At 36.8% G+C, this 26,267-nt stretch overlaps 1 protein-coding gene across 3 annotated transcripts in view; it reads left to right on the top strand.

Annotated features, from left to right (window-relative positions):
- LOC141049367 (sodium channel protein type 2 subunit alpha-like) overlaps positions 1–26,267 on the top strand; it is a 262,445-nt gene that overhangs the window by 222,782 nt on the left and 13,396 nt on the right. For all 3 annotated transcript variants that reach the window (XM_073545763.1, XM_073545762.1, XM_073545761.1), the window contains 6 exons: positions 310–464; positions 6,404–6,577; positions 11,086–11,208; positions 21,418–21,699; positions 22,520–22,573; positions 25,090–25,227. In XM_073545763.1, coding sequence (XP_073401864.1) covers positions 310–464; positions 6,404–6,577; positions 11,086–11,208; positions 21,418–21,699; positions 22,520–22,573; positions 25,090–25,227 — 926 coding nt within the window. The remainder of the gene's footprint in view (positions 1–309; positions 465–6,403; positions 6,578–11,085; positions 11,209–21,417; positions 21,700–22,519; positions 22,574–25,089; positions 25,228–26,267) is intronic.

Below are 26,267 nucleotides of genomic sequence, written 5' to 3'. Positions count from 1 at the left end.
TGTCACCTTGCCGCGGTTGACGGGCACACATGAATTGGCCAAATCATGCGCTAAGAACCTTCGCTTTTGTAAGTATATCTTGCTGAGGGACAGAGCGTTTGGAAGTTTTTATTTCCATTGACATTACATGTCTTGGCATTCACAGGGTGCTGCTGTGCTTTCTTTATATATGTTTTGCAGTCACTGCAGCTTGGTCCTATTCACACTTGCAATGTGCTGGTCAGGTTTTTTTGGATAGATAGATATGAATGAGTTTCATCAACATATGAAGTCACAGATGAATATGTAACCTGTCTCTTGTGATTGCAGGGTGTATAAGAAAGTTCCCGTGTTGTGATGTCAGTACATTAGAGGGAAGAGGAAAGCAGTGGTGGAACCTCAGGAAAACATGTTTCCGGATTGTAGAGCACAACTGGTTTGAGACTTTCATTATCTTCATGATTTTGCTTAGCAGTGGGGCTCTGGTAAGTGTCTTCCACCTTCTCCCATGTGATTTCTATTCTAGCTATATGGGTGATTGTTTCACTTTAATTATCAAGTATAAGAGTCTTTAAAGCCTGTTACACAGTCTTTATCCATTAATTGTGATGAGAAAACTTGAGCTTTTTATTTCAACACTTTCCGTTGCTTAATAAACACTGACTATTCACTAGAGGAATTTTTTGGAGTCATGATTTTATACACATATTGTTTGGAAATAAAATGTATTCATGTACAATGTATTTCACTGTGATTTATGTTGTAAGCAAATCTACAGGCAAAAAAGCCTCAGTTTTTGGCCAGTCACACATTGTTTAACATCTTCACAAATTGTTAAAGAGTAACTGTTGTTTAGGGGTTTTTTGTTTTTGTTTTTTCATAATATCTGTAAAAATAAGACATTTTGTGAGATATATTATTAAAGGGAACCTGTCAGCTGTTCTGGCTGCTATAAGATGCGGCCACCACCTTTCAGGGCTTATCTACAGCATTCTATAATGCTGTATATCTGCCCCCAATCCGACCTGCAAGATAAGAAAAATAACTTTTATTATACTCACCCTGGGGGGCGGTCCGGTGTGGTCTGATGGGTGTTGCAGGTCCGGGTCTGGCGCCTCCTATCTTCCTTCAACGATGCCCTCCTGCTTGCTTCATGGCTCCTCGGCATAGCGCTCCTACAGATTCCTGCAGTGCGCAGGCGTCGGGAAAGGTCAGAGAGGCCTAGCGCATGCGCACTGCAGGAATTTGCTCTTCCTGCAACAGGGCAGAGAAGTACGCCTGTGCAGGAGCGCGATGCCCGGGAGCCATGAAGCAAGCAGGAGGGTGTCGTAAGAAGATGGGAGGTCCCTGACCTGCGACACCCATTGGACCGGACCGCACTGGACCACCCCCCACGGGTGAGTATAATAAAACGTATTTTTCTTATCTTGCAGGTCGGATCAGGGGCTTATCTACAGCATTATAGAAAGCTGTAGATAAGCCCTAAAAGGCGGTGGCCACATCTTATAGTATCCAAAACAGCTGACAGGTTCCCTTTAAAGAAATCTGTTTATTTTGCTTCCTGGACTGAACATTCAGTATAAAAATTAGCTACTGATTTTCATGTGTACAATTAATTTAATGTGTACAATTAATTAAAGAAATTAAAAGTAAAATGACTGTTAATCTTTTGCTTAAAGAGAACCTTTACTATTTTTTTATGTTGAACTGCACACAAGATGTAATAGCAGCTACAAAGCAGAATAAAAGAATGAAACACTTTTTTTATGTTTGCGGAGATCTTAGTAATCAAAGTATTTGGCATATAAGGAACTAATTTTTTTTACGTCCAAGTGGGTGTTATTAGACAGCTTTCACTGGGGGGGCATGTACATCTTCTCTTTGTATGAATCAAAATTAGAAAAGCCTAGATATAGGAAAGCTTCAAAAAATGAATCATCAAAATAGCAAAACGAAGCCATATCCAAATAATGAATAAAATATAGTCTTTATTGGAATACAATTAAAATAGTCACATGAAGATCAATGATAGTGTTAAAATATGGGTACTGCAAAAAGTCACCACAGCAAGAGGTAAATATATAGATACTGCTAATGTTACCAGCATAATGCAGTTAAATGCAAAAGATAAAGTGCGAGCTCATTCGAACCATTATTGCTACTTACTTAAGTAGAGGTAGTTATGACTGTGCAAATTAGCATAAACAAAGAATATCAATGAGCCAGTATAAGCCTGTGCAAAAAATGGCAATGTGACATCTTTGAGAGCAAAAAAAGTGCAAGAGGAAAAGTGAACGAATGAGCCGGCTTAAATTACCTCAGGCAGTGGGCAGGAGGTCCCCGACGCGCGTTTCGCCGCTGCTATCTCAAGGGGCGCCCCTTGAGATAGCAGCGGCGAAACGCGCGTCGGGGACCTCCTGCCCACTGCCTGAGGTAATTTAAGCCGGCTCATTCGTTCACTTTTCCTCTTGCACTTTTTTTGCTCTCAAAGATGTCACATTGCCATTTTTTGCACAGGCTTATACTGGCTCATTGATATTCTTTGTTTATGCTAATTTGCACAGTCATAACTACCTCTACTTAAGTAAGTAGCAATAATGGTTCGAATGAGCTCGCACTTTATCTTTTGCATTTAACTGCATTATGCTGGTAACATTAGCAGTATCTATATACAGTGGGGAAAAAAAGTATTTAGTCAGTCAGCAATAGTGCAAGTTCCACCACTTAAAAAGATGAGAGGCATCTGTAATTTACATCATAGGTAGACCTCAACTATGGGAGACAAACTGAGAAAAAAAAAATCCAGAAAATCACATTGTCTGTTTTTTTTTTCATTTTATTTGCATATTATGGTGGAAAATAAGTATTTGGTCAGAAACAAAATTTAATCTCAATACTTTGTGATATATCCTTTGTTGGCAATGACAGAGGTCAAACGTTTTCTGTAAGTCTTCACAAGGTTGCCACACACTGTTGTTGGTATGTTGGCCCATTCCTCCATGCAGATCTCCTCTAGAGCAGTGATGTTTTTGGCTTTTCGCTTGGCAACACGGACTTTCAACTCCCTCCAAAGGTTTTCTATAGGGTTGAGATCTGGAGACTGGCTAGGCCACTCCAGGACCTTGAAATGCTTCTTACGAAGCCACTCCTTCGTTGCCCTGGCGGTGTGCTTTGGATCATTGTCATGTTGAAAGACCCAGCCACGTTTCATCTTCAATGCCCTTGCTGATGGAAGGAGGTTTGCACTCAAAATCTCACGATACATGGCCCCATTCATTCTTTCATGTACCCGGATCAGTCGTCCTGGCCCCTTTGCAGAGAAACAGCCCCAAAGCATGATGTTTCCACCACCATGCTTTACAGTAGGTATGGTGTTTGATGGATGCAGCTCAGTATTCTTTTTCCTCCAAACACGACAAGTTGTGTTTCTACCAAACAGTTCCAGTTTGGTTTCATCAGACCATAGGACATTCTCCCAAAACTCCTCTGGATCATCCAAATGCTCTCTAGCAAACTTCAGACGGCCCGGACATGTACAGGCTTAAGCAGTGGGACACGTCTGGCACTGCAGGATCTGAGTCCATGGTGGCGTAGTGTGTTACTTATGGTAGGCCTTGTTACATTGGTCCCAGCTCTCTGCAGTTCATTCACTAGGTCCCCCCGCGTGGTTCTGGGATTTTTGCTCACCGTTTTTGTGATCATTCTGACCCCACGGGGTGGGATTTTGCGTGGAGCACCAGATCGAGGGAGATTATCAGTGGTCTTGTATGTCTTCCATTTTCTAATTATTGCTCCCACAGTTGATTTCTTCACTCCAAGCTGGTTGGCTATTGCAGATTCAGTCTTCCCAGCCTGGTGCAGGGCTACAATTTTGTTTCTGGTGTCCTTTGACAGCTCTTTGGTCTTCACCATAGTGGAGTTTGGAGTCAGACTGTTTGAGGGTGTGCACAGGTGTCTTATTATACTGATAACAAGTTTAAACAGGTGCCATTACTACAGGTAATGAGTGGAGGAAAGAGGAGACTCTTAAAGAAGAAGTTACAGGTCTGTGAGAGCCAGAAATCTTGATTGCTTGTTTCTGACCAAATACTTATTTTCCACCATAATATGCAAATAAAATTAAAAAAAACCAGACAATGTGATTTTCTGGATTTTTTTTTCTCAGTTTGTCTCCCATAGTTGAGGTCTACCTATGATGTAAATTACAGACGCCTCTCATCTTTTTAAGTGGTGGAACTTGCACTATTGCTGACTGACTAAATACTTTTTTTCCCCACTGTATTTACCTCTTGTTGTGGTGACCTTTTGCAGTACCCATATTTTAACACTATCATTGATCTTCATGTGACTATTTTAATTGTATTCCAATAAAGACTATATTTTATTCATTATTTGGATATGGCTTCGTTTTGCTATTTTGATGATTCTCTTTGTATGAGGTGAGGCTGACCACATGTTAGACCAGTGTTTCTCAACTCCAGGCCTCAAGACCCACCAACAGGTCAAGTTTTCAGGATTTCCTTAGTATTGCACAGATGATAATTTCATCACCGCTCAAGCATTAACAGCATCACCTGTGCAATACTAAGGAAATCCTGAAAACATGACCTGTTGGTGGGTCTTGAGGACTGGAGTTGAGAAACACTGTGTTGACCAAGATTCTTATTGTGTAAGATGTAATGATACAGCCCTGATCCCCTGGTCTAACCTCCTATATGATTAGAAAGTACAGATGACTAAGACTTTTCAGATAAGGTCCTTGCGAGGCAAGAGGCAGTGCAACTGAGTTTAGCTGTCACATTAAAAAGCCTTCTATCAGCTCTTGTCCTCTCCTAGAATTGTCAGTCCTACTGTACTGTATAAAATCAATGAAGTTTTATTAAACATTTTAAAAAACATATACAAAAGGAAGACTTATGTATGAGATTTGTAGGAAGGAGGATAATTAAAGTACAAGGAAAAGGGTGGTGAGTCAAAATGTAATATAGGGCATAAATGCCACGTCAGATCAAATCAGATCATCATGGAAAATATATAGTTACCAGATAGACATTGAATCAGTATATCTATGATGAATTTAATCATAGTCCAACTGAGTCATAGAAATTAAATTAGTGTAATGTAATGCAAGAAATTATAAATGTAAGATAATAGCAGGGTCTCATTACATCTCACACAGGAGTAGTCCAAATCGGCAGGTTACTCCTGTGTGAGAGATATATGCCAGCCTGATGTTACTGCAGAACGAATACAAGTTGTTTGAACACAACAGGCTTGAGTATGATACTAACATGCTCAGTAATCAGGAGAGTTATGGAAGGAAAAAAATTAAAAATGTTTTATTCCGCTCTGCAGCCACTAGTACATTCTATGTCCGGTTCTACATAAAACAATTGGTGAAAGTTTTTTACCACCATGACGTTTTGTTTTCTGTAAGGCCTCAGATGACCAGGACGACTTGACCACTCAGCAGAACTGATTTGAGCAGCCACCATGGAAAATAATACATATTGACTTGCTTTAGATGGATATTCAGGACCTGCTGATTAGCCTCACCAGTATTCTGGGTCTCTGGATGGGAGTAATGAGAACTGCCTTCAACTTGAAGGCTTCCACAGCTCTTCTTTTGATTAGTTTGGTGCAACATCATCATTGTGGCATGACACACATATGAAATTGTTCCAGGCCTGCTAATCATAAGAAGAGCAATGTATGCCGTCAAGTAGGAAGTGGTTGTCAAGACTCATGTCCATTGACCATAGATTACTGTTGTGGCCGATGGATTGGGTCCTGCGAAACAGTTCACACTAACTCTGAATACAACTGTCAACTGTCCAGTGGCGATCACCTGTGCACAGGGTTCAGAGACGACACAGCACAGCTCCAAACTCTGTGTAGTGGCCACTCTCAGGTAGTATAACTCATCTCCTATTCATTTCAAAAGTAGTTGAGTTGTAGCACCTGAGAATGACAGGGTAGGGGTCCGACTTTCCCACCGATCAGCTGTTTGCAGCTCTGGATGAAATGTATAATGTACGGAACTGTTATGTTCCATACACTGTGTACATAAGGCTACCAGAGCTGCAAACAGCTGATCGGTGGGGAAACCGGACCCCTACTGATCTGATAATCATGACTTATGCTATTGCATAGGTCAACAATATCTAAGTAGTGGACAACCCCTAAAAGATGAGTAACATTTTATGGGACATTTTAGTGAGTTTTGTATTTTCGAAAAAATGCAATTAACCTATTTTACTATATGGGTGCAGAATATCTACATCAAAAACTCAACAAAAGTTCATCAAAGCCTAAAAGTGGACTTTTAATTTTTGTCTGAAGTTTCATATTAGATTACTTTTATGTACATGAAATAGAGTTCATGCCGTTTTAACTGAATTTAATGTTACTTTATAAATTTTAGGCTTTTGAAGACATTTACATTGAGCAGCGGAAAACGATTAAGACAATGCTGGAATATGCTGACAAGGTGTTCACGTATATCTTTATTCTTGAAATGCTTCTGAAATGGGTGGCCTATGGATTTGCCAAATATTTCACCAATGCCTGGTGCTGGCTGGACTTCCTGATTGTTGATGTAGGTATCAATAGTATAGAATTACACCAAATAACTTATCAAATCCGTGTGATAACCAAGTAAAAAAATATTTAAAATAAATGTATTTAATTTATAAAGTAATGTTTATAGGATGCTTAAAACGCATAGAATAGACCTGAAACTGTAAAAAGTGTAAACTAGTTTTATATCTCTAATCTGATAGTTTTTTTCATATACATGTAGTAATATACACCGTACACTATTTTTTATTGTTATTGTTTATTTGTCACATTGTAAGAATTTGATTATTTATTCTACAAAATTTCATGCGTGACCTTTTTTTTGCTCACGTAATACTTAAATTTCTAAATTAATTTTTGTGGTTTTTTAAAATGACCCTTTATTTTGAAATTTGTTTCTCTGCTATTTTTGTTGCTTTTATTTATATATTTTTCATACACTTAAGTAAATTTTATAAGGCAGCTCTCTCCCTTCTCTTGTACACTAATAAACATTTACCATGGTACAGTTGACCGCCATCCACTTTTCAACAGTTTATAGTGACGTAAGACAAAAAGATCTTGATTTGGTGTTCTTTTCGGTGAATGGCAAAGAAATTTCACATGAATTTGATTACGAAGTGAAAATTTACTATACTTTTATTGGTTTAGATACAAACATTTCGCAACCAGATTAATAAATCTTTTCTTACTTGACAAATTAAAAGGTGCCACAAAATTTTTTAAAGGGGCTTCCTTGGGTTTAACAGTGAAATCTTTAGGAAAGGTCATCACTATAGAGTCAATGGGGGTTTAAAGGGAACCTGTCAGCAGTTTTGGCCGATATAAGATGCGACCATTACCTTTCAGGGCTTAGCTACAGCATTCTATAATGCTGTAGATTAGCCCCCGGTCTGACCTGAAAGATAAGAAAAATAACTTTTATTATACTCCCCGGGGGGGCGGTCCGGTCCGGTCCGATGGGTGTTGCAGGTCCGGCTCCCATCTTCTTATGATGCTGCCCTCCTGTTGCTTCATCACTCCCCGGCATTGTGCTCCTGCGCATGAGTACTTATCTGCCCTGTTGAGGGCAGAGTAAAGTACTGCAGTGCGCAGGCGTGGGGAAAGATTGTTAGAGAGACCCAGTGCCTGCGTACTGCAGTACTGTACTCTGCCCTCAACAGGGCAGATAAGTATGCCTGCGCAGGAGCGTGATGCTGGGGAGTGATGAAGCAACAGGAGGGCGGCATTGCAAGAAGATTGGAGGTGCCGGACCCGAACCTGCCCTACCCATTGGTCCGGACCGCACTGGACCATTCTCCCCAGGTGAGTATAATAAAACTTGTTATTCTTATCTTTCAGGTCAGACTGGGACCTTATCTACAGCATTATAGAATGTGTAGATAAGCCCCGAAAGCCAGTGACCATATTTTATATCAGCCAAAACTGCTGACAGGTTCACTTTAAGTACCAGGACCCACAGCAACCAGCAAAATAAAGAGGCAGGGGGGCACCCTAGAGTGCCACAGCCCGTTCTTTGCAATTAATTACACAGGGTCAGTCATATAGAGGTGGCTGTTTCTGGTACTTTAGCTTATTTTTTGCCTTCTGCACCTTTTTGAGATTTCATTGAGATGTTGTTTTTGAAGCATTTTATGGAGAGCAAAAAAACTACAAAGCACAAAAGTAACATTTTTGAGCACTTAAAAAGGATTTCATAACTGAATTCTTGAACCAAAAAAATAAGGAACGCCTAGAAGATATGGTCATTCGGTGTTTTCTGGATTATAAGAAATTTATATTGTTTTTTTGTGGGATTTAAGGTTTGACAAGGAAAGGTTATAAATGTTTTTGGTTAAAAAATAAAGAAAATTACGTTTTAAAATACTTCAGGTATTCCCCCTTTTGCATCAACAGTACATGGTAAGTACTGTGACTAATAACCCATACTTTTTCATCAAGGCTATATGAAGAAGACTGAAGGGTAATCAGAAACATTAAGGTTGAGTGCCAGTTGCAAAGGAATCAATGGTGCTAAAATTTTTCAGTAGCGGGTATGTTAATCAGCTGCATTATTGGCCCTAAACCATTGTATGTGGCAAGCAGTGGTCGAATATATATTTACTATTTCACTTTATAATTACTATATTGTTCAACCCAAAAAATAATAAAATATATAACTTTTAAGAATATATAAAAAGTTAATATTAATAATCTCATACGGAGAGAATCTTATTTTTTTTTTAACTATGTTTTTCTGTAAAATATTAGCTTGCACATTCGATCACTGCTTGCAGTATGATTCTAATGAAAGGAACTATGAGAGTGCTGTGATTTGTTTAAAATGTGGTTTTATTGTGGTGCACCTCATTTATTTATTTTTTTATTTTTAATTATTATTTTTGTTTTCTGATTTGTGTTCCATCTGTAAAACCAAATCTTTCATTAGAATTAAAATATTTTTTTTTCTGTGAAAACACGCAAATAATTTGTTTTCTTTTTTTTGCGAAAACAATATTATCTTTATGTCATTTGATTTTATAATTCATACTGCTTGCTTTCATTGCTTTTGTGGTAGGGAAAAAAATAATAATGTAGCATTGGCCAATAAAAATTCCTAGCTAAAGCTTTTAGATAGGTCATCTTTCCCACTATCTTATCCAGTCATTAAAAAGTAAATCATATTTTTTTCCAATCTTTTATTGATTTTAAATATTGTGTTGTTTTAACCCTAAAGTACAAATTTTCTTTCCTCTTGAATAATTACCTCTTATTTTCTTATACAGAAAAAAAGGATGAGTAAAATTATTTAAAAATTATTTTTAATCTAATCACTTTTGTAAAACCCCACAAATAGTTACTCCTTAGTAAGAAACATGCATGGGAAATTATTTTAAAAATATTTTTGAAAAACAGTTTTGACCACAATATATTTAGGGTACCTTTCTCTAGATTTTTTAATTTAAAGTGAATACCTCCTTCAACCGACTCTGGCTACTAACTCTGTAAAAATTGTTCTTATTTTTGGTGCCTCTATTCCAAAGTTGTGCTTTGCAGCCATTAAGAATGCCCAATATGTAAATTTTCCCTTCAACAAATGGGTGTACATGACAGAACTTTTCTGTGGGCATTTCCTTTTTCTCCTCTACATTGCTGGCCAATCAAAATACAGCCATGGCATAGAAGGGAAAAGCAAATATCCAATGAGAAGATCAAAGCTACAGGCTGGATCAGCTTGTTCTCACACCATAATTGCTGTGTCCTTTCCTACTGTTGGAACACTGAGCACAGGAGAGCAGCAGCGCTGGAGAGCCATGGCACAGTAGAGAAGCATAATATCTCTTGTAACACTGTCGGGTGTCCAAAACCACTGCTCTCCTGGGTTCCGGTGCTCCATTACCAGGAAGGAACACAATGACTGCAGAGTTCTCAGAATATTCACCTGATAGAAGTTTCATCTTGGGAGAACACAATGAGACAAGCTGCAGTTTTGACCTCTGTGGACTTTTGCTTTTTCTCCTTTATGACGCAGCAATGTTTAAATTGATCAATGTCAGGGTTGGAAAAGCAAATGCCAATAGAGAAGTTCTGTTGTATACATCTAATTAGTGGAAGGGAAAATTCACATATTGGAAGCTTGTTATTACTGGGGAGTGGCTTAACTTTGGAACGGAGGGGTACATAACAAAATCTGTTTCAGAATTAATGGAGCAGCACCAAAAGTACTCAGTTTAAATAAAAAAATACAGTGAAAGAGTCCATCTTAACAGATTGAAACAGGACTGTCAATGGGATATTTTACACTTTAACTTTACTAAATTAAAAAAATCATAAAACTGAGGGGTATGGTGAGGCACACAAAGTGAAAAAAATAGTAGCTATATTAACTTAATGGCTATGTTAAAATAAAAATAAGCTATTTTATTACTTTGCCTCTTTCACGCTAAACCTTTCCTGGTTTTATTTAGTTTCTTTATAAACCATTTTTATTTCAAGATTAACATGATACAAAACAAATATCAAGATAGTCAACAAAATATGCCATATACTTCTTTAAAAAAACATATATTACTCAGGCCAACTATAACAATCCAATAAGGCCGTGATTAATAATGCCATTAATTCTGAACAGATTTCTGTCATATCCCTTTTGGCGGTCGCACTCGGGTATGATCAACTAGGCGCTATTAAGTCTCTAAGGACCTTGAGAGCACTGAGACCTCTACGTGCATTATCAAGATTTGAAGGCATAAGGGTAAGATCGAAATACACAGATAGGGACATTCTTTTTTTTTTTTTCTTCTCTAGGTTCCTGTTTTAGTGTGTTCAGGATCCAATGTACAAAATATGGTAAGAATACTAACAAACATTTCACCAACAGATGGAATGTAATTTTCACAATATTTCAATTTTTTTTTGAAGATTTTAGGTATCTGGCAGAGAGGACTACCGGCATCATCTTCTGCATAAGCCATTGGTATATGATACACTGAATGATTTAAGATTTGGGAAAACCAATGAGTTTATTACTTTTGTGTTTTTGTATAGGTATCTTTGGTTAGCTTAATAGCTAATGCCTTGGGCTACTCAGAATTAGGGGCTATAAAGTCCCTTAGGACACTAAGGGCATTGAGACCTCTGAGGGCCCTGTCACGGTTTGAAGGGATGAGGGTAAGATAACCTTAAAGGCCTTGAAATTAATGCATGCATAGAAATAAATCATGCATGTGAGAACAAGCACAAGGAATGATAAATCCATGCAGAGATGCTGCGATAACCTCATAAGTACTGTTCACTATTAACAGATTTTGGACAGGATGCTTCAACACATCGCAAAAATCATATGCTACCACATGTACCGGCTTTGCTCATGACTGAGTCTATTCAACAGAAATAGCACTTATTTTTTTCCTCAATCACACAACTTATGTTAAATCTAATAGTCCATAGAAAATAGACAATATTGTTTTTAGTTTGGGTTATTTGGGCACACTTTACAGAAGCCAACAATTCATCTAAGGGGACAACGACCTTTTTCTTTTTATGAAAGGTTGTCTTAGACCTGTTCCTCCTTGTGAGATGTGGCCATGTCTTGGCTGTTTTTACATTACATGGACCTATGTACTTGAATGGAGAGTAAGGGTATGTTCACACTGCATTTTAATACGGCAGTTAAATAGGTCGAGTTTTTCAAGCGGAAACCACTGCAGAAAACACCGACGTTGTGATGTGTTTGTTAACGGTTTGTTAATATTTCCGTTAGTGGTTTCTGTAAAGACATCTTTTTTTCAGTAAATTTTTTAGCTCTTTTTTGGATGTTTTTTAACATCCATTAAGCAGTGGATAAAACGCTAGCTTTGTTTGAATCGTAAAAACGCCTACTGTCAAATTTTTTAAGCCTTTACAAACACTATTGTAAAGTATGGAAAGGCTTCTTAGCGGAAAAATACCTGAAGAATGAACATGTCACTTCTTTAAAATGCTTGGTGTTTTGGAAAAAAAAGAAGTATTTTAAAAAATGCTGAAAAGCCTGAAAATTAGTGATGAGCGAGTATACTCGTTGCTCGGGTTTTTACGAGCATGCTCTGGTGTCCTCCGAGTATTTCGGCGTGCTCGGAGATTTAGTTTTCGTCATCTCATCTGCATGATTTGTGGCTTGTAGACAGGCTGAATACATGAGGGAATTCCCTAACAAACAGGCAACCCCCACATGTATTCAAGCTGTCTATCAGTCGCAAATCATGCAGATGAGATGACAAAAACTAAATCTCTGAGCATGCCAAAATACTCGGAGGACACCCGAGCATGCTCGTAAAAACCCGAGCAACGAGTATACTCGCTCATCAATACTGAAAATGTGAACAGCAAATAATTTTTAATAGAACAAAAAGAGGAAGTGCTTTTGAGCATTTTGGGAGTGCTTTTTCCAGCATTTTTAGGAGCGCACCTTCTCAAAAATCATCTGTAAAAAGTCGTAATGTGAACATACCTTAACAGTGCTTGTGAGTCCCTGGCTGAGGCACTGCCATTCATAGTGCCAGTGAGATTCCCACCAAATACAATATATTGGTATTTTGTTTAAAAAAAATACAAACGTTTCACTGCATTAAAAAAAGGGGAACAATTAGTTACTTTACATATACAGTCATTCCTATTTTTTTTGTAGTATGAGCAGTTAGCCCTAAAAAAGGAATATTTCATATATATATATATTTTTTAAGCCATGATTAGTATTTTAATTTACAGAATACAACTTAATAATAACTTAGCTATTAATGCGCTGATAAAACTATTGCACACATTTATTAATAGTAATTAAAGATATGAAACTTCCCAGGAAGTAACATTTGTGTGCCAGTAGCAGGGCCATATGAGGATATTGTATTATGCTTACACAAGAATTAATGGTTGTATTACAAAAATTCCTTTAGCCGTACGTCCTGGTAAATGGCGGAAAATACAGTTTGTCCTAAGAGTAGATTCTAAGGTCCATATCTTGAAACATTTCTGTTTAATAGACCCTTAAATTCAATATCTAAGTCTTCCAGCTATCAGAAAGTAAATGTATTTCATCCAAAGCATGGATACATCGTTGATGTTAACCCGAATGGCTCCTAAATATATGAAAATATTCCTAGACCACTGTCTGTCGCCATGTCATATGTGGTGAATCACTGTTGGTATAGTTTAAAACTGATCAAATAACTATTGCGTTAATTTATTTTTACTCTCAAGTCATAAAATATTTATTTTTTTCATTCTCTGTAAATATCTACTGACTGACAAACTAAAAATATATATATAGATATATGTCTATATCTCTCTCTCTATGTATATATAGGTATATATATATATATATATATATATAATACTAAGAATAAAAATTCAATACTAAATTTACAAATTGACTTTAGATATAGGTTACTGCATTCTTTGCCATGACATCACTTATTTAGGGTGAATTTTTGTTTTAAGTGAAGGTAGAATTAAATGTTAATATTACTTAATCTTACAAAAATCACATTATTTTTCTCCAAATTTGTACAACACAAAATAGCAAAATTAAACGAATATATAGTATTTTTTTTAGAATATTTAAAATTACTAAATGATAAAAATATCAAACATCTGTTTTAGAACATTAGGCTATGGTGAGATTATTTTTTTTTGACAGTTAGTTATACTATATATTATATATACTGTAAATTCTATAATGCATGTAAAGCGCTGCGGAATAAGATAGCGCTATATAAGCAAAGCATAATAAATAATAAATAAATCAAAGGGTTAAGCAATAATATTAGAAAAATGTGATTTTTAAAAAATGTAAAATACTTTAACATGTGAATTACTTTATTATAATAATGTTTCTTTCTATTAGTAATATTAGTGAAGGCATATTATTAATAAAAAGATTTTTATGCTCTGTCAGTCTTCGATAAAATTACCTATCAATTTATTTGTGCAAGGAAAATTAGAAAACAATATAACAGATAAAACTAACTGTACATATGTAGTATTTTTTAACCTAACATGCAACTTAATACTAGGCCGGGGTCAGACTTGCGAGAAACTCGCACGAGTCTCGCATCTTAATACACGGCTCTGCCACCGGCACTCGGACAGGAGCGTGCAGCTGAATGTATTTCTATGCAGCTGTACACTCCGGTCCCGAGTACCGGCGGCAGTGCTGGGTATTGAGATGCGAGACTCGTGCGAGTTTCTCGCAAGTCTGAACCCAGCCTTAAAGAGAGCCTGTCACTTGACAATAACTTGTTCTGTAATTGTTTAAATTGGTGCCTCTGTTCTCCTGAATGTTTGTTTCATTTTTCTCCTGCGTCTCTCTGTTCCAGATATGGCCTCCTCTACCTTGTATGTAATTTTTTTCTAGTTTACAAAGGAGGCGTGATTTTCAACTTTTTTCTGTAGGCATCTACCTGAAGAGCACACCTTTAACTAGCAAAACTACATTTTTATTCAGGGAAGAGAGGGCCTGGCAGGCGCAGGAAAAAAAGAAAAATAATGACAAATTCAGGAGAACAAGGGCATTTACACCAGGGGAAAAAAATGTTACATAATTATGCCTCTTGTTAGGTCTTCAACTTAGCACAACCAAGGTGTACGTCGACTTAGACTTTCCTGCATAAAGACATCATGTTCGAAAACGCTACACCTGTACGACATAGTTACTACGGAATTTAGGTTAAACCTCAAATAAAACTTAACAGACACTACAAAACACTCTATGTAATATAGGAATGTGTACCTTTTTAGATTTTTTTTGTGTAGTTCTATCTGAATGTGCAGCAAAAGTCTCCATTGATTTAATCAGCAATATTTCAATGCATGCATTTAACAGTAAGACACGTAAGCATGTCACACATTGCTTGGATTGAAAAATAACGGACAACTCAACTTTAAAAAAAAACACAAAATAAATTAAAGTTGACGTGTCAGATATGCATGCTCACTGGATTGCACTCAAAATTAAATGGTATTTCAAACTTCCAGTCCATTTGACTATCCAATCACAATAAGTATTTTCCAACGACTCATATTTGATTACTATAGGCGTTATTTTTAATATTGAAGAAGACTTGTGTTATTTTCCTGGATCACATAGATGTATTGTGGTGACGAAATAAGTATATTTAACATAGAGCTGTATTTTCACCAGAGCTGATGTAACAATGTATGTTTGAGTTTTCCTTGGGACTAAATATGGGATTTGTTCTTTTGAGAACCACTGGCTTGAGATGTTAGCACACTACGGATTCCTTCAAGAGAAATGTAAAGAAATATATACTAAAGGAAGTGAATGTCTGGTCTAAAAAACTATTTTCAAGCACCTATTAGGGAATTCTGGCTTACTATTGGGGCTCTTGTATAGGATCCTTATTTAATATCTAGATTAGTATCTAGAATAGAGTGTCTACAAACAACAACTGTGTAATGCTTCAATTATGTGATGGTGGTGTTGAACGTGAAGACTTTGCACAAATCACAGCTGATTGCTACAGGTTACAACATTAGGACATCCTGTGATTAGTTTATTGTGAAGAGGCCTTTGTAACAAAAATGCATTTCCAATTCTTCAGTGTTAATATAAATGGTGTGGGTTTTTTTTAAATTTGGACTGTAATTAGTAAAGTTACAATTGATTGTTCCTAATTTTAATTCAGCACATGATTTTATAAGTATAAACAGAGGTATTGCAAATTGAAGATAAAATGCCTTGAAGGTAGAGCCTTCCTAACATGGGTAGTTAGCACTAGGGATTAATTTAGAATTAACCTAGATCTAACATGCTAAAAGCCATTGTTTTAATTTTTCATTCCTAAATCAATAGTATGAATTAAAATAAGCCATTTTGGAATATAGGTTTTAAAAAAATCTGCTTCTTTCTCCTCCTGGATTGATCTTTAATTCTTAGTTCATGGCAGAAATATGTATTCAGTAAAGAGAGATTATCCCATTGGTGAGATAGGAGATGACGGTTGGCACTTATTTATAAGATTCTATGGAGATGGGAGGAGTCAAGGGAGGAGCTCGAGGCAGACGGAGTCATTCTGCTGCAAGTTCATGGGAAGTTATAGTTGCAGTTATCTATAAAACTTTATGAGCATCAACTTACCTCTCCTATCTCAGTTAAGTAAAAAGCGTAAACCAGAGTTTGTCTTTAAATTAAATGTAATCACGATGTATGCGGACGATAGGATTACTTATAAAAACCTCTCCATAGTTGTTACAAAATCTCTCCACAGTTGTTACCCATAGTCAGTGCAGGATATTTGAAATCCATAGATGAATACTTTTAATGAATAATTTTTTTTTGTGAGTGTTTTGTGCATGGACGCAGGATAAATGTGGACCTGTTCTTAAATGTGATACAAAATATTGCCAATAAAAACTTCATCTCATCCCGCAAAAGACAAACTACCATTTAAATGTAACATCTGTCAATTGAAAAGTAGGGAATTCCACATTATTGGTCATCTAAGGTCTCCAGAAGTGGCATGGTTCTATCTAAACATTTTGTAAAATACAGTACATGTTTTCAAAGCCAGATGATCCCACCTTCCTTCCTTCTGAGTTCCATCATTTTTCTAAACTGTCATGGCTCTGCTATTTTGGCACCTCAGGGGTTCTGCTAATGACACCCATAAAACATTCCAGCAAAAGTTGTAACTTCTGACCATATACGGGGTATTGATGTACTCAGGAGAAATTGTTTTACAAATTGAGGAATTGTTTCCTATTACCCCTTATGAAAATGAAAAATTTGGGGATCAAGCAACATTTCTGTGGGAAAAAGCATAAGCTTTTGTGTTTCACAGTGTAATAATGCCATACAGTTCTGTGAAGCACTTCTGGGTCCAAAATGCTCACAACACCCATAGATGAATTCCTTGGGAGGGTGTAGAATATCTGTTGTTTTGGAACCTTGGGGACCCTGTAAATGCAACATAATGCCCACAATCAATTTCAGCCAAATTTTTGCTCTAAAAGAGCCCTGACCTGTGCCCAAACAGTAGTTTCTGACCACATATGGTTTGTTGTCAAATTTTAGAGACATTGTGTATCACATTATGGTATCTATTTTTTACTGTGACTCCTTTCAAAAAATAAAAATGTTAGGGATAAAGCAACATTTTAGTGTAAAAAATTATTATTTTTTTTCATGTCCCAATGGTATAAAATGCTGTGAAACACCTGTGGGTTCAAAAATGCTCCCTAAATCCCTAGATGAATTCAATAAGGGGTATGTTTTGTTAAATGGAGCCCCTTTTAAAGGGTTTCTGCTGTTTTTGTACCTTGAGAGCTTTACTAAAGCAACATGGTGTCCACAATTTATTCCATCCAAATTGTGCTCCTAAAGTCAAATAGCGGTCCTTCCCTTCTGAGCCCTTCTGTATCTTCAAACAATAGTTTCCAACTATATCTGAGTTATTGTCAACTTTAGGAGAAATTGTAGGGTCTATTTTATCTTATTAACCCTTGTTCAAATAAAAAAAGTGGGATAAAATAACATGTAATTAAAAGAAAATTAATCTTTCATTTTTGGGGTCAAATGGTATACAAGTCTGTAAAGCACCTGTAGGTTCAAAGTGCTCACTGCATCACTTCCTAGATTTCTTACAGGGTGTAGTTTTCAAAATGGGTTCACTTGTTGAGGGTTTCTGTTATTTTGGCACTTCAGGAGCCATGCAAATGCATCATGGCAACCACAATCTAATCCATTCAAATTTGTGCTCAAAAAGAGAAATAGCGAACCTTCTCTACCGAACCCTGTCGGATGCCAAAACTGTAGTGTCTGATTACATATGGCATATTGCTGCATTCAGGAGAAATTGTTTAACAAATTGCATTGTCCTTTTTCTCCTTTTACCCCTTGCAAAAAATGAAAAAAATTGAGGCTAATGCAACATTTTAATGGAACAAAATTAAATTTTTCATTTTGTCATTTTACTTTGTCTTACCGTAATTTTTGTGAAGCACCTATAAGGTTAACAAACTTCCTAAATGCAGTTTTTAATTTATTGAGGGGTGAAGTTTTTAAAATTGGGGTCTTGTTAGGGGTTTTATAACATACCAGCCCCTCAAAGTCACTTCAAATATAAAGTTGTTCTTAAAAAATTGGTTTGGGAAATGTTGTCTTAAAAAATTTGAAAAAATAATGCTGCTAAACTTTAAAGCTTCCTAACATCCTACAAAAATAGAAGGATGTTTCAGAATTGATGCTGATGTAGGCTAGACATGTAGTAGACATTTCTTATTAAATATTTTATGTGATTTGACTATCTGTTGTAGTGCCATAAAAATAAAAAAAAATGAAAATTTGAAAATTTTTACAAATTTTCAACAAATTTCAGATATTATTTTAAACAAAGCAACTCATAGTGTCCTAAATTAACATACAGTACAAGTTGTCATTAAAGAAACAGAATCACTTGGTTATATAGAGAAATTATAGTTATTAGAAGATAAAGTTTGATTTGAAAAATTTTACCTGGTCAGAAATGTGTAAAACTGGAATAGCTGCAGTAAAGGGGTTAAAGTGCAAGGTTATGCACAAAGGTGGATTAAGTGTATTGGTAATGTAAATAAACTTAATATGATTACTGAAATATAAAAAAGAATTAAAAAATAAGATTAATCAACTTATTTTTTATATCTCTGACCAAGCACATGATCACATTTTAAGTACTGCATGTTTTTTTTCAGTTCAGTCAATAGCATCTACTGAGTTGAAGGAAAAAAGAATATTTTTTTCCCCCTTATAAACATAGGACCTATTTAAACTGAAATTATTTTGTGAATTGTTTTGTTTGAATTCTGGGCTTTGTTATATTCCGTTTAGCTTAAGACTGATGGTTTTATATGCAGTATGCCAGCATGGAATTCTGTGATTTCCTCTCTATAAAATACATATCGCGAGACACTGTAAGTATTTTACATAATTCCTGTAAATAGTATTAAACTCTAATATGGAAATACTGCACATGGACACACTATGATGGCGTCACAATCCTCGACATAGGTTAAAAGGGTTTTCCATTCTAACAATATTGATGGCCTTTCAGAATAAGGCTAATTTTCCACCATGCACTAACGCCATGGATTTTCAACTAAGTGTCCACTAGCAAAAAAAAAGGCATATTTTACAATGCCAGCATAGTGCGTGAAATTTAAAAAAATCTCATGCTTTTGCTACAAAATAAATCCAAAGTGTAATTGACAGGCGCTACCGGTTTGCAGCATGTCAGTATATGCAGATGCGAATTTCACTCTGTCCAATTCAGAGTATCAGATGTGCCACTGCTCCTCTCATTCTTTGCAATTATATCTGGTGCTGCAGGAGATCTGCAGTGGAAATGCTACGTGGGTCCATCGCATAATACAACCATGCCCACTAATCAGTTTGATCATTGGACCACTGCAGCCTTTTCATTTTTTATGCTTGGGTCCTGCATAGAGATGAGAGAACATGTTCAAGAGGAATTGTATCCTACTTGAATTTTACATAAGCTGCCATTTGCCAAAATGTGTGTTTTTTTTCTAATTCACTTTCCGCGCAGATTCAGCAGAGTGGTGGCCACTTAATACTATTTTTCTGAAGCATTAAAGGCCAGCAAATGGTATAAAATGAAAAAAAAATACTTGTATTCACCTCATTGCTCACTTCTCTGGTCCCTCTGCTCCTCTCCATCACTCATCCTGTCCTCGTTGTATCTTCTGATTGCCACAAAGTCCTGCCGGCGCACACCGTGACGTTTAGATTTCGCAACCTTCTATGTTCTTGAGTAGAACTAGAAGTCCCAGCCTCATGTGAGAGGTGCAGAGATTTCAGCTCATGCGTCAGTGATAAGAAAATTTGATGAGGACCGGATGAGTGATGTTGAGGAGTGGAGTTTCTGGAGAGGTGAGCAGTAAGGTGAGTATAAAGATTTTTAAAATTTTTTTAACATCTTTTATTTATTATGATATGGGGTTTGGAGGGACCCTGGAGGAAAATAAAGGGCATTCAATTTTTGACAAACATCTTCCTTGCCAATTGAATTTCCTGTAAAAATCTGCATGAGCAGGCAAATTCAAAATTTGCCTTAGGGCTCATACTCACATGCGAGAAACTCGGACGAGTCTCACACATCAATACCTCCAGCTCTCGGGACCAGAGTGCTCAGCTGTATAGAAATACATCCAGCTGAATGCCTGAATCCTAGTGCCGGTGGCAATGCCGGATACTAATGTGTGAGACTCGTCTGAGTTTCTCACATGTGAGTATGAGCCCTCATAGAGAAGTCCTGCAGCATCGTCCTATTCACTTCAATACCAAAAGTTGGAAGACCTCGTCCAATTTTGATATTTATGGCTTATCCAAAGATAAACCATCAGTATTACGGCTTTGGAAAACCCTTTTAACCTATAAAGTTTCATAGCTAATATAATTGCTTAGATCAACTTTGTTACTCTTGATTTGAATTCATGTAAACCGAATACATTTTTTAATAATTCCAAAATTCGAATTTCAAAACACAAAGGGAAATGAAAAGAATCAAATATGTTTGCATAGAATTTTGAAATGAAATTTAGACAAAATGGTTGATGACTGAAGTTTGAAATGTAGTTCGGTGAAATAAGTCACCAAATGAAAATGGTTCTCTTTGCTAAGAATGTTTCCATGCACAGAATGGAATAATAATCTTCGTGAATATATCATGGCTGCCTACCTAGCTTCCAATCCATCATTAGTGGCTACTAGTTTTAGTGGTTTGCAATTGGATTATGTTACAAATTTGCTTGCACTAGGAAGTTTGATGACCTAACATTTTATCACTTGCATGTTTCTCTAATTTCTTAACCTATTATTCCATCTCCAGAATTTTCTGTCAATCATATCATGTGTCTTATAATGCTGTATTTAAAAGCACAATATATATTTATTTACTTCATTACTTTATTTCATTTGTATACTTTGTTTTCAAATATATTTGCATATGTGTTAACATTTTTTCATCCATTATTTGATTTTTTTTTAAGTTTTCAAATCTGTTTTTAATAAGGTAATTTTTTTTCATTTTGTGATCTGTTTTCCTCTAAAAAAAACATTATCCGTATGAATAATGATTATTTTATCAAAAATATTTTTTTAGCTCTTTTACAAATTCTCTACATTCTTCTATGAATGATTTAGGTGTAAATATTTATTTGCATGCACATTGCTTGGGTTTCATTTCATCATACCTTGTAATTTTATTTTTATTTATTTATTTATTTTTTGAATATTTTTTTCACTTACTTTTTCTGTCCTACTATCATTTTAACTTAAATAATGGAAACTCATACTAATATCTATTTCCCCTCTCAATTCTATACCAGGTGGTTGTAAATGCCCTTATAGGCGCCATTCCTTCCATCATGAACGTGCTGCTGGTTTGTCTAATTTTTTGGCTAATTTTCAGCATTATGGGAGTCAACATGTTTTCCGGCAAATATGGCTACTGCATAAATGTCACTACAGAGGAATACTTTTCGATTGATGTAGTTAATAATATGACAGACTGTCTCACACTTATAGCCCAAAACGAATCTGCAAGATGGAAAACTGTCAAAGTGAACTTTGACAATGTTGGCTTTGGCTACCTTTCTTTGCTTCAAGTGGTAAGTCGCCCTTTTTTTTTTTGCTTTGCATAACCCCTTTTCATATAAAACATCAGAACATATGAACGTCATAGGAGTTCCCTTTTTAATGCTAAAAATTATTGAGCAATGCATGCTTCCAGTAGGTGGCGATATAGAGTTCTAGTCCTCTTCCTCTCCAAAGAGGGAATTTGCATATTTAATTTCCCATAGGAGCATTGCACAGCGAATAAGCCTCCTTACATTGGCATGCCAGGGTTGGTACGCCACTCTCCACAAGGAGAAACATTACCCCTTAGACGTTAGTCCAGAGCCTCTCACCTAGCCAAATCAGATTTCATACTTTGCACTGATACCCCAAACACCGTGTCTGTAAATTGAGATTCTGATTTGGCTTTTATCCTAAGTCTAATTGCAAGGCTCGTTAAAGTGTTGATAGTGACTTGCAGTATCGCTGCTTCCAACAGGTGGCACTACAGAGTTCTAGTCCTCTTTCTCTCTGAAGAGGCAATTTGCATAAAAAAATTGAGCATGTAATCAATTATACTTTATCATATTTGTACTTTATCTAGATATTGTTTGTTTGTTCTTTATGGTTAGTGGGCATGCTAGCACTTGGACCACTCTGATCAGTCTGTTTTCAGGTGTACTATTTTTTATATCTGTAAAGCCTACTACATACAGACCTCTTTTTATTACTTTGTGCAATTTTTTTACTTACATTTTATTAAAAAAAAAAAAGCCTGTAGTCCATTAATGTGGTGACGCTTAACTCACCGTTTGGATTTAGATCTTTTTTTTTAAAAGTATTATATCTTAATTCACAACATCAATTTTACAGGCAACATTTAAAGGCTGGATGGACATTATGTATGCGGCAGTTGATTCACGAAAGGTGAGGTTTTTTTTTTACTAACCTTGGATGCATAAATTCATATATTTTAAGGATGCGCAAACTAATTCTAATTCAAAATAATTGAGTTGGATTTTGCCAAAATTTGCATAATCTAGCAAATCCAAATTTTGGAGGATTATATTTGAGCAAATCCAGCAAAATGGCTGCCATTGAGTTACCATTTGGTAGATTCACATGGCCTTGATTCTCTTCATTCTTTGCTGCCATTTCTGGTGCTGTCCAGCCAATAGTAAAAAGAAGACTGGAGCAGGTGACTTTGGGAGAGAGCGGAGGACTGGTGGGGAGCTGCAGAACTAGGGAAAGGTGAGATTAGGTGAATATGATGTATTGTTTTTGAACCTATTCCCAAGCCATTCATTCGGGACATAAGAAGCACATTTTTAAATTGCAAACAGATCAAGCAGACCTGGTGTTTATTGGAGCTCCTGATGGTGGAAACAGACTGTGCCACAGGTAGCCGCCAGGCACCACTCCTAGGCAGATTCTGGTAATACAGCTGTCGATCCCAGGGTCGGGTTAGCTGACATGGGTAAATGTGACCGAGGTCATTGACTGGCAGGATATGGAGACTGATGAACAGTATGGGCAACTTGGATCAAGTAGTTAGGTTATTGTTCACATACACAGTAATGAGACACAGTTCTGAAGCTGTCTGCACCAGGACCCGGCATCCAGGTTCAGGACACTGACCACACCAGTACCACGGATTTGGGTATAGGTACTGTAGATGCGGTTTCAGGATTAGAATACCGCTAAAGTTGTCACAGGAACACAAACAATCTAAACTAGACTAACGGGAACACAGGATACGGGAATAACTTTAACAGGCTAAGGACAATGGACCTGGCAACATACAGTTGCACACACCAACACCACTAAAATTAAACTATAGGGGGTTGCTCAGGCTCCTTCCTATTGTAGAGGGTGCCTTTTATACAAGATGCCTCCCAACTATTGGCTGGGAGACATCTTACAGGTGTACAGTTAACTAAATTCCTCCCGGCTGTTAGCTGGGGGCATTGCCATATGTGTGCACTGCCCCTTTAAGAGTAGGTGAGCACATGCCACCAGTAGACAGTGCAGCGTGCACTGAGGAAGGAAGAGGACCACTAGGGAGGGTGGTGAGTACATCGGAGTCCCCGCATGGATGGAGGAGGGGGACCATGCGGGGGGGCGCCAGCCACAGACTTAACACCAGCCAGCTTAACTGCCCATGTGCTTCTTCGATATGCTGCATTGCCTAAGCACACAGATTTGCACCACGAGAGTACAGTTAGAGCTAGCGGTGCAGCAATGCTGCCAGTCTGAAATGTCAATCATCAGGAACGCACCAGCCCCAGCACACGAGGAGTCGGGAAGCAGAGGAATTTCAGAAGAATTCCTTCAGAAGCAAAAAAGATAAAATCCTTTAACATACAGTACTGGTCAAAAGTTTCCACACATGTGTTGATACAATGGGTTTTTTTGTTCTTATTGTAATGTGCTCATTGTAGATTCAGACTGAAGGCAGCACTACTGTGAGAAAACATGTAGCAACAAGGAGCAGAGAAACACGTGTGTAAATATTTAGGCTATGTGGTTCTCACAGAGTATATATGGAGGCTGTGTGGGGGGCTCATACTGTATATAGGAAGCTATGTGGGTGGACATCCTGAATGTAGAAGGCTCTGTGGGGGCTCAGGCTGAATATAAGAGGCTATGTGAGGGCTCATTCTGAATGTAGGAGGCTGTGTGGGGCTCAAACTGTATACAGGAAGCTATATGGGGATCATACTGAATGTATGTGGCCTTTGTGGTAATTCATACTTTATACAGTAGTCTGTGAGGGTTCATATTGTATATAGGGGCTATGTGGGGGCTCAAATTGTATATAGGAGGCTATGTGATTTTTCATATTGTATATATGGCTGCAATGTGGGAGCTCATACTGTATATAGGGGGCTGTGTGTGGATTCTTAAAGTATATAGGGGGATATCAGCATACTTAATTCTGCTCATTGCTAAGTTATACAATTAATTTTAATATTGAGCAGAATTAATTTCAACCTATTGGTTTGGCTCTCAGCAACAGTCACTGTCTCTCATGTGGCCCCTTGGGAAAATTAATAGCCCGCCCCTGAGCTTAGTATAGTTGTTTTTTTAAATGGGGTCCTATGGGTGGATGGACTTAGTGTATATGTGTGTGTTTAAGATGGTGAAATAGCAAAATAGTACACTCATATTTACCCTAGCCAAATACAAGTTGTAACAATGAGAAAACTGATTCAATGTAAATCAAGTTTGTGTCACATTTTAGAAAATTAGCGAAACGGAACAATTTGTAATTTGATTTGCTCCAAAAATGCCCTCCTCCACTTTACACAAAGCAGAAGATTGCATGAGCCGGAGAAGGATCCATATGACCTCTGTTGTGACTGCGGGGGCTTCCTCATAACGCTTTCCAGCTATTACATCATGTGTTCAGTTTTCACTTTTTCCTTTATTTGCTTTTTCAGGTGGAAGAGCAACCATTGTATGAAGACAATCTGTACATGTACCTTTACTTTGTTGTTTTTATCATCTTTGGAGCCTTCTTTACACTCAACCTCTTCATTGGTGTCATCATTGATAATTTTAATCAACAGAAAAAGAAGATAAGTATTTCATACTTAACCTGTTATTCTTATTGAACTCCACCGGTTCTAAATTTCTGTTTCTCCTACTTTTTCCCTTACATGAATATACTTCACACCCTCTTCCCTTTAATGAGGCTATTATTTCCAAAAACCATACACTTAGTCCAAGTTTTAAAAATGCTTTGAATGGATGACTTAAAATATATGAAAGATTTTTAATAGGCAAAAACAGCATATTATGGGGAAATAAATTGTATATCCTACACATAGAATATGACTGACCATAGCATAACTAATTACTGTCCAAATGTTTTAGGGGCTTTTGGGCTACCAAATATCATCATAAACCCCTCCAATCAAGCCTATGTTTACACTGCATTCAGACTTTTCAAATACTCCTACCAAACATACAGTATGCCATTGACATCCATTAAAAAAATACCTTTTCTGCATACAGTATCATTGAAAAGTGTAGTCAGCAACAATTTTCAGTAGCGTTGATGCAATGCCAACAACATTTCTCTGTTTTAGTGTAGGCTTGGTCATGGGAATTTTAGACATACATCATATGAGAATTTCCTGTAACCAGAGTTAGTCTTTGATGGATTTGCAAAGTACTCTGCTAGATCAATGACTAACAGATAGATAGAGATGATCGAACCCGAACTTAAAAGTTTGGGGTTCATAACAGAAGTTTGTCACAATGTTTGGAGTTCTGAGAAGAGAGAGAATTTTCCAGCTCAAAAGTTCGGGTCTCCATTCTTTTCAACAGGGTTCGGATCCTCTTTAATGTTCGGGTATAGTTCTGGCACCTTTGGAATAAAGTTCGGGTTGGGTACCAGAACCCGAACCTCCACGGGTCCACTCCTTCCTACTAACAGACGCTCTGCAACAGCACAAAAATCGTAGAATATTTTTGGTAAAAACTATTTTGAAAATTGCTTAGCTTTGAATTTCTGCATTGTGCTACTCCTTTGATTTTCCTCCAAAATGTTTTTGAATAAATTGAGAACTGGGTGTTTCACTTCTTAAAAGGGAGTGTTTTTATACTGTTAAAG

Source organism: Dendrobates tinctorius, unplaced genomic scaffold, assembly GCF_039654945.1.
Source record: "Dendrobates tinctorius isolate UK_male_01 unplaced genomic scaffold, ASM3965494v1 ptg000143l, whole genome shotgun sequence".
NCBI lineage: Eukaryota > Metazoa > Chordata > Amphibia > Anura > Dendrobatidae > Dendrobates > Dendrobates tinctorius.
This window is presented reverse-complemented; position numbering and strand designations above follow the sequence as displayed.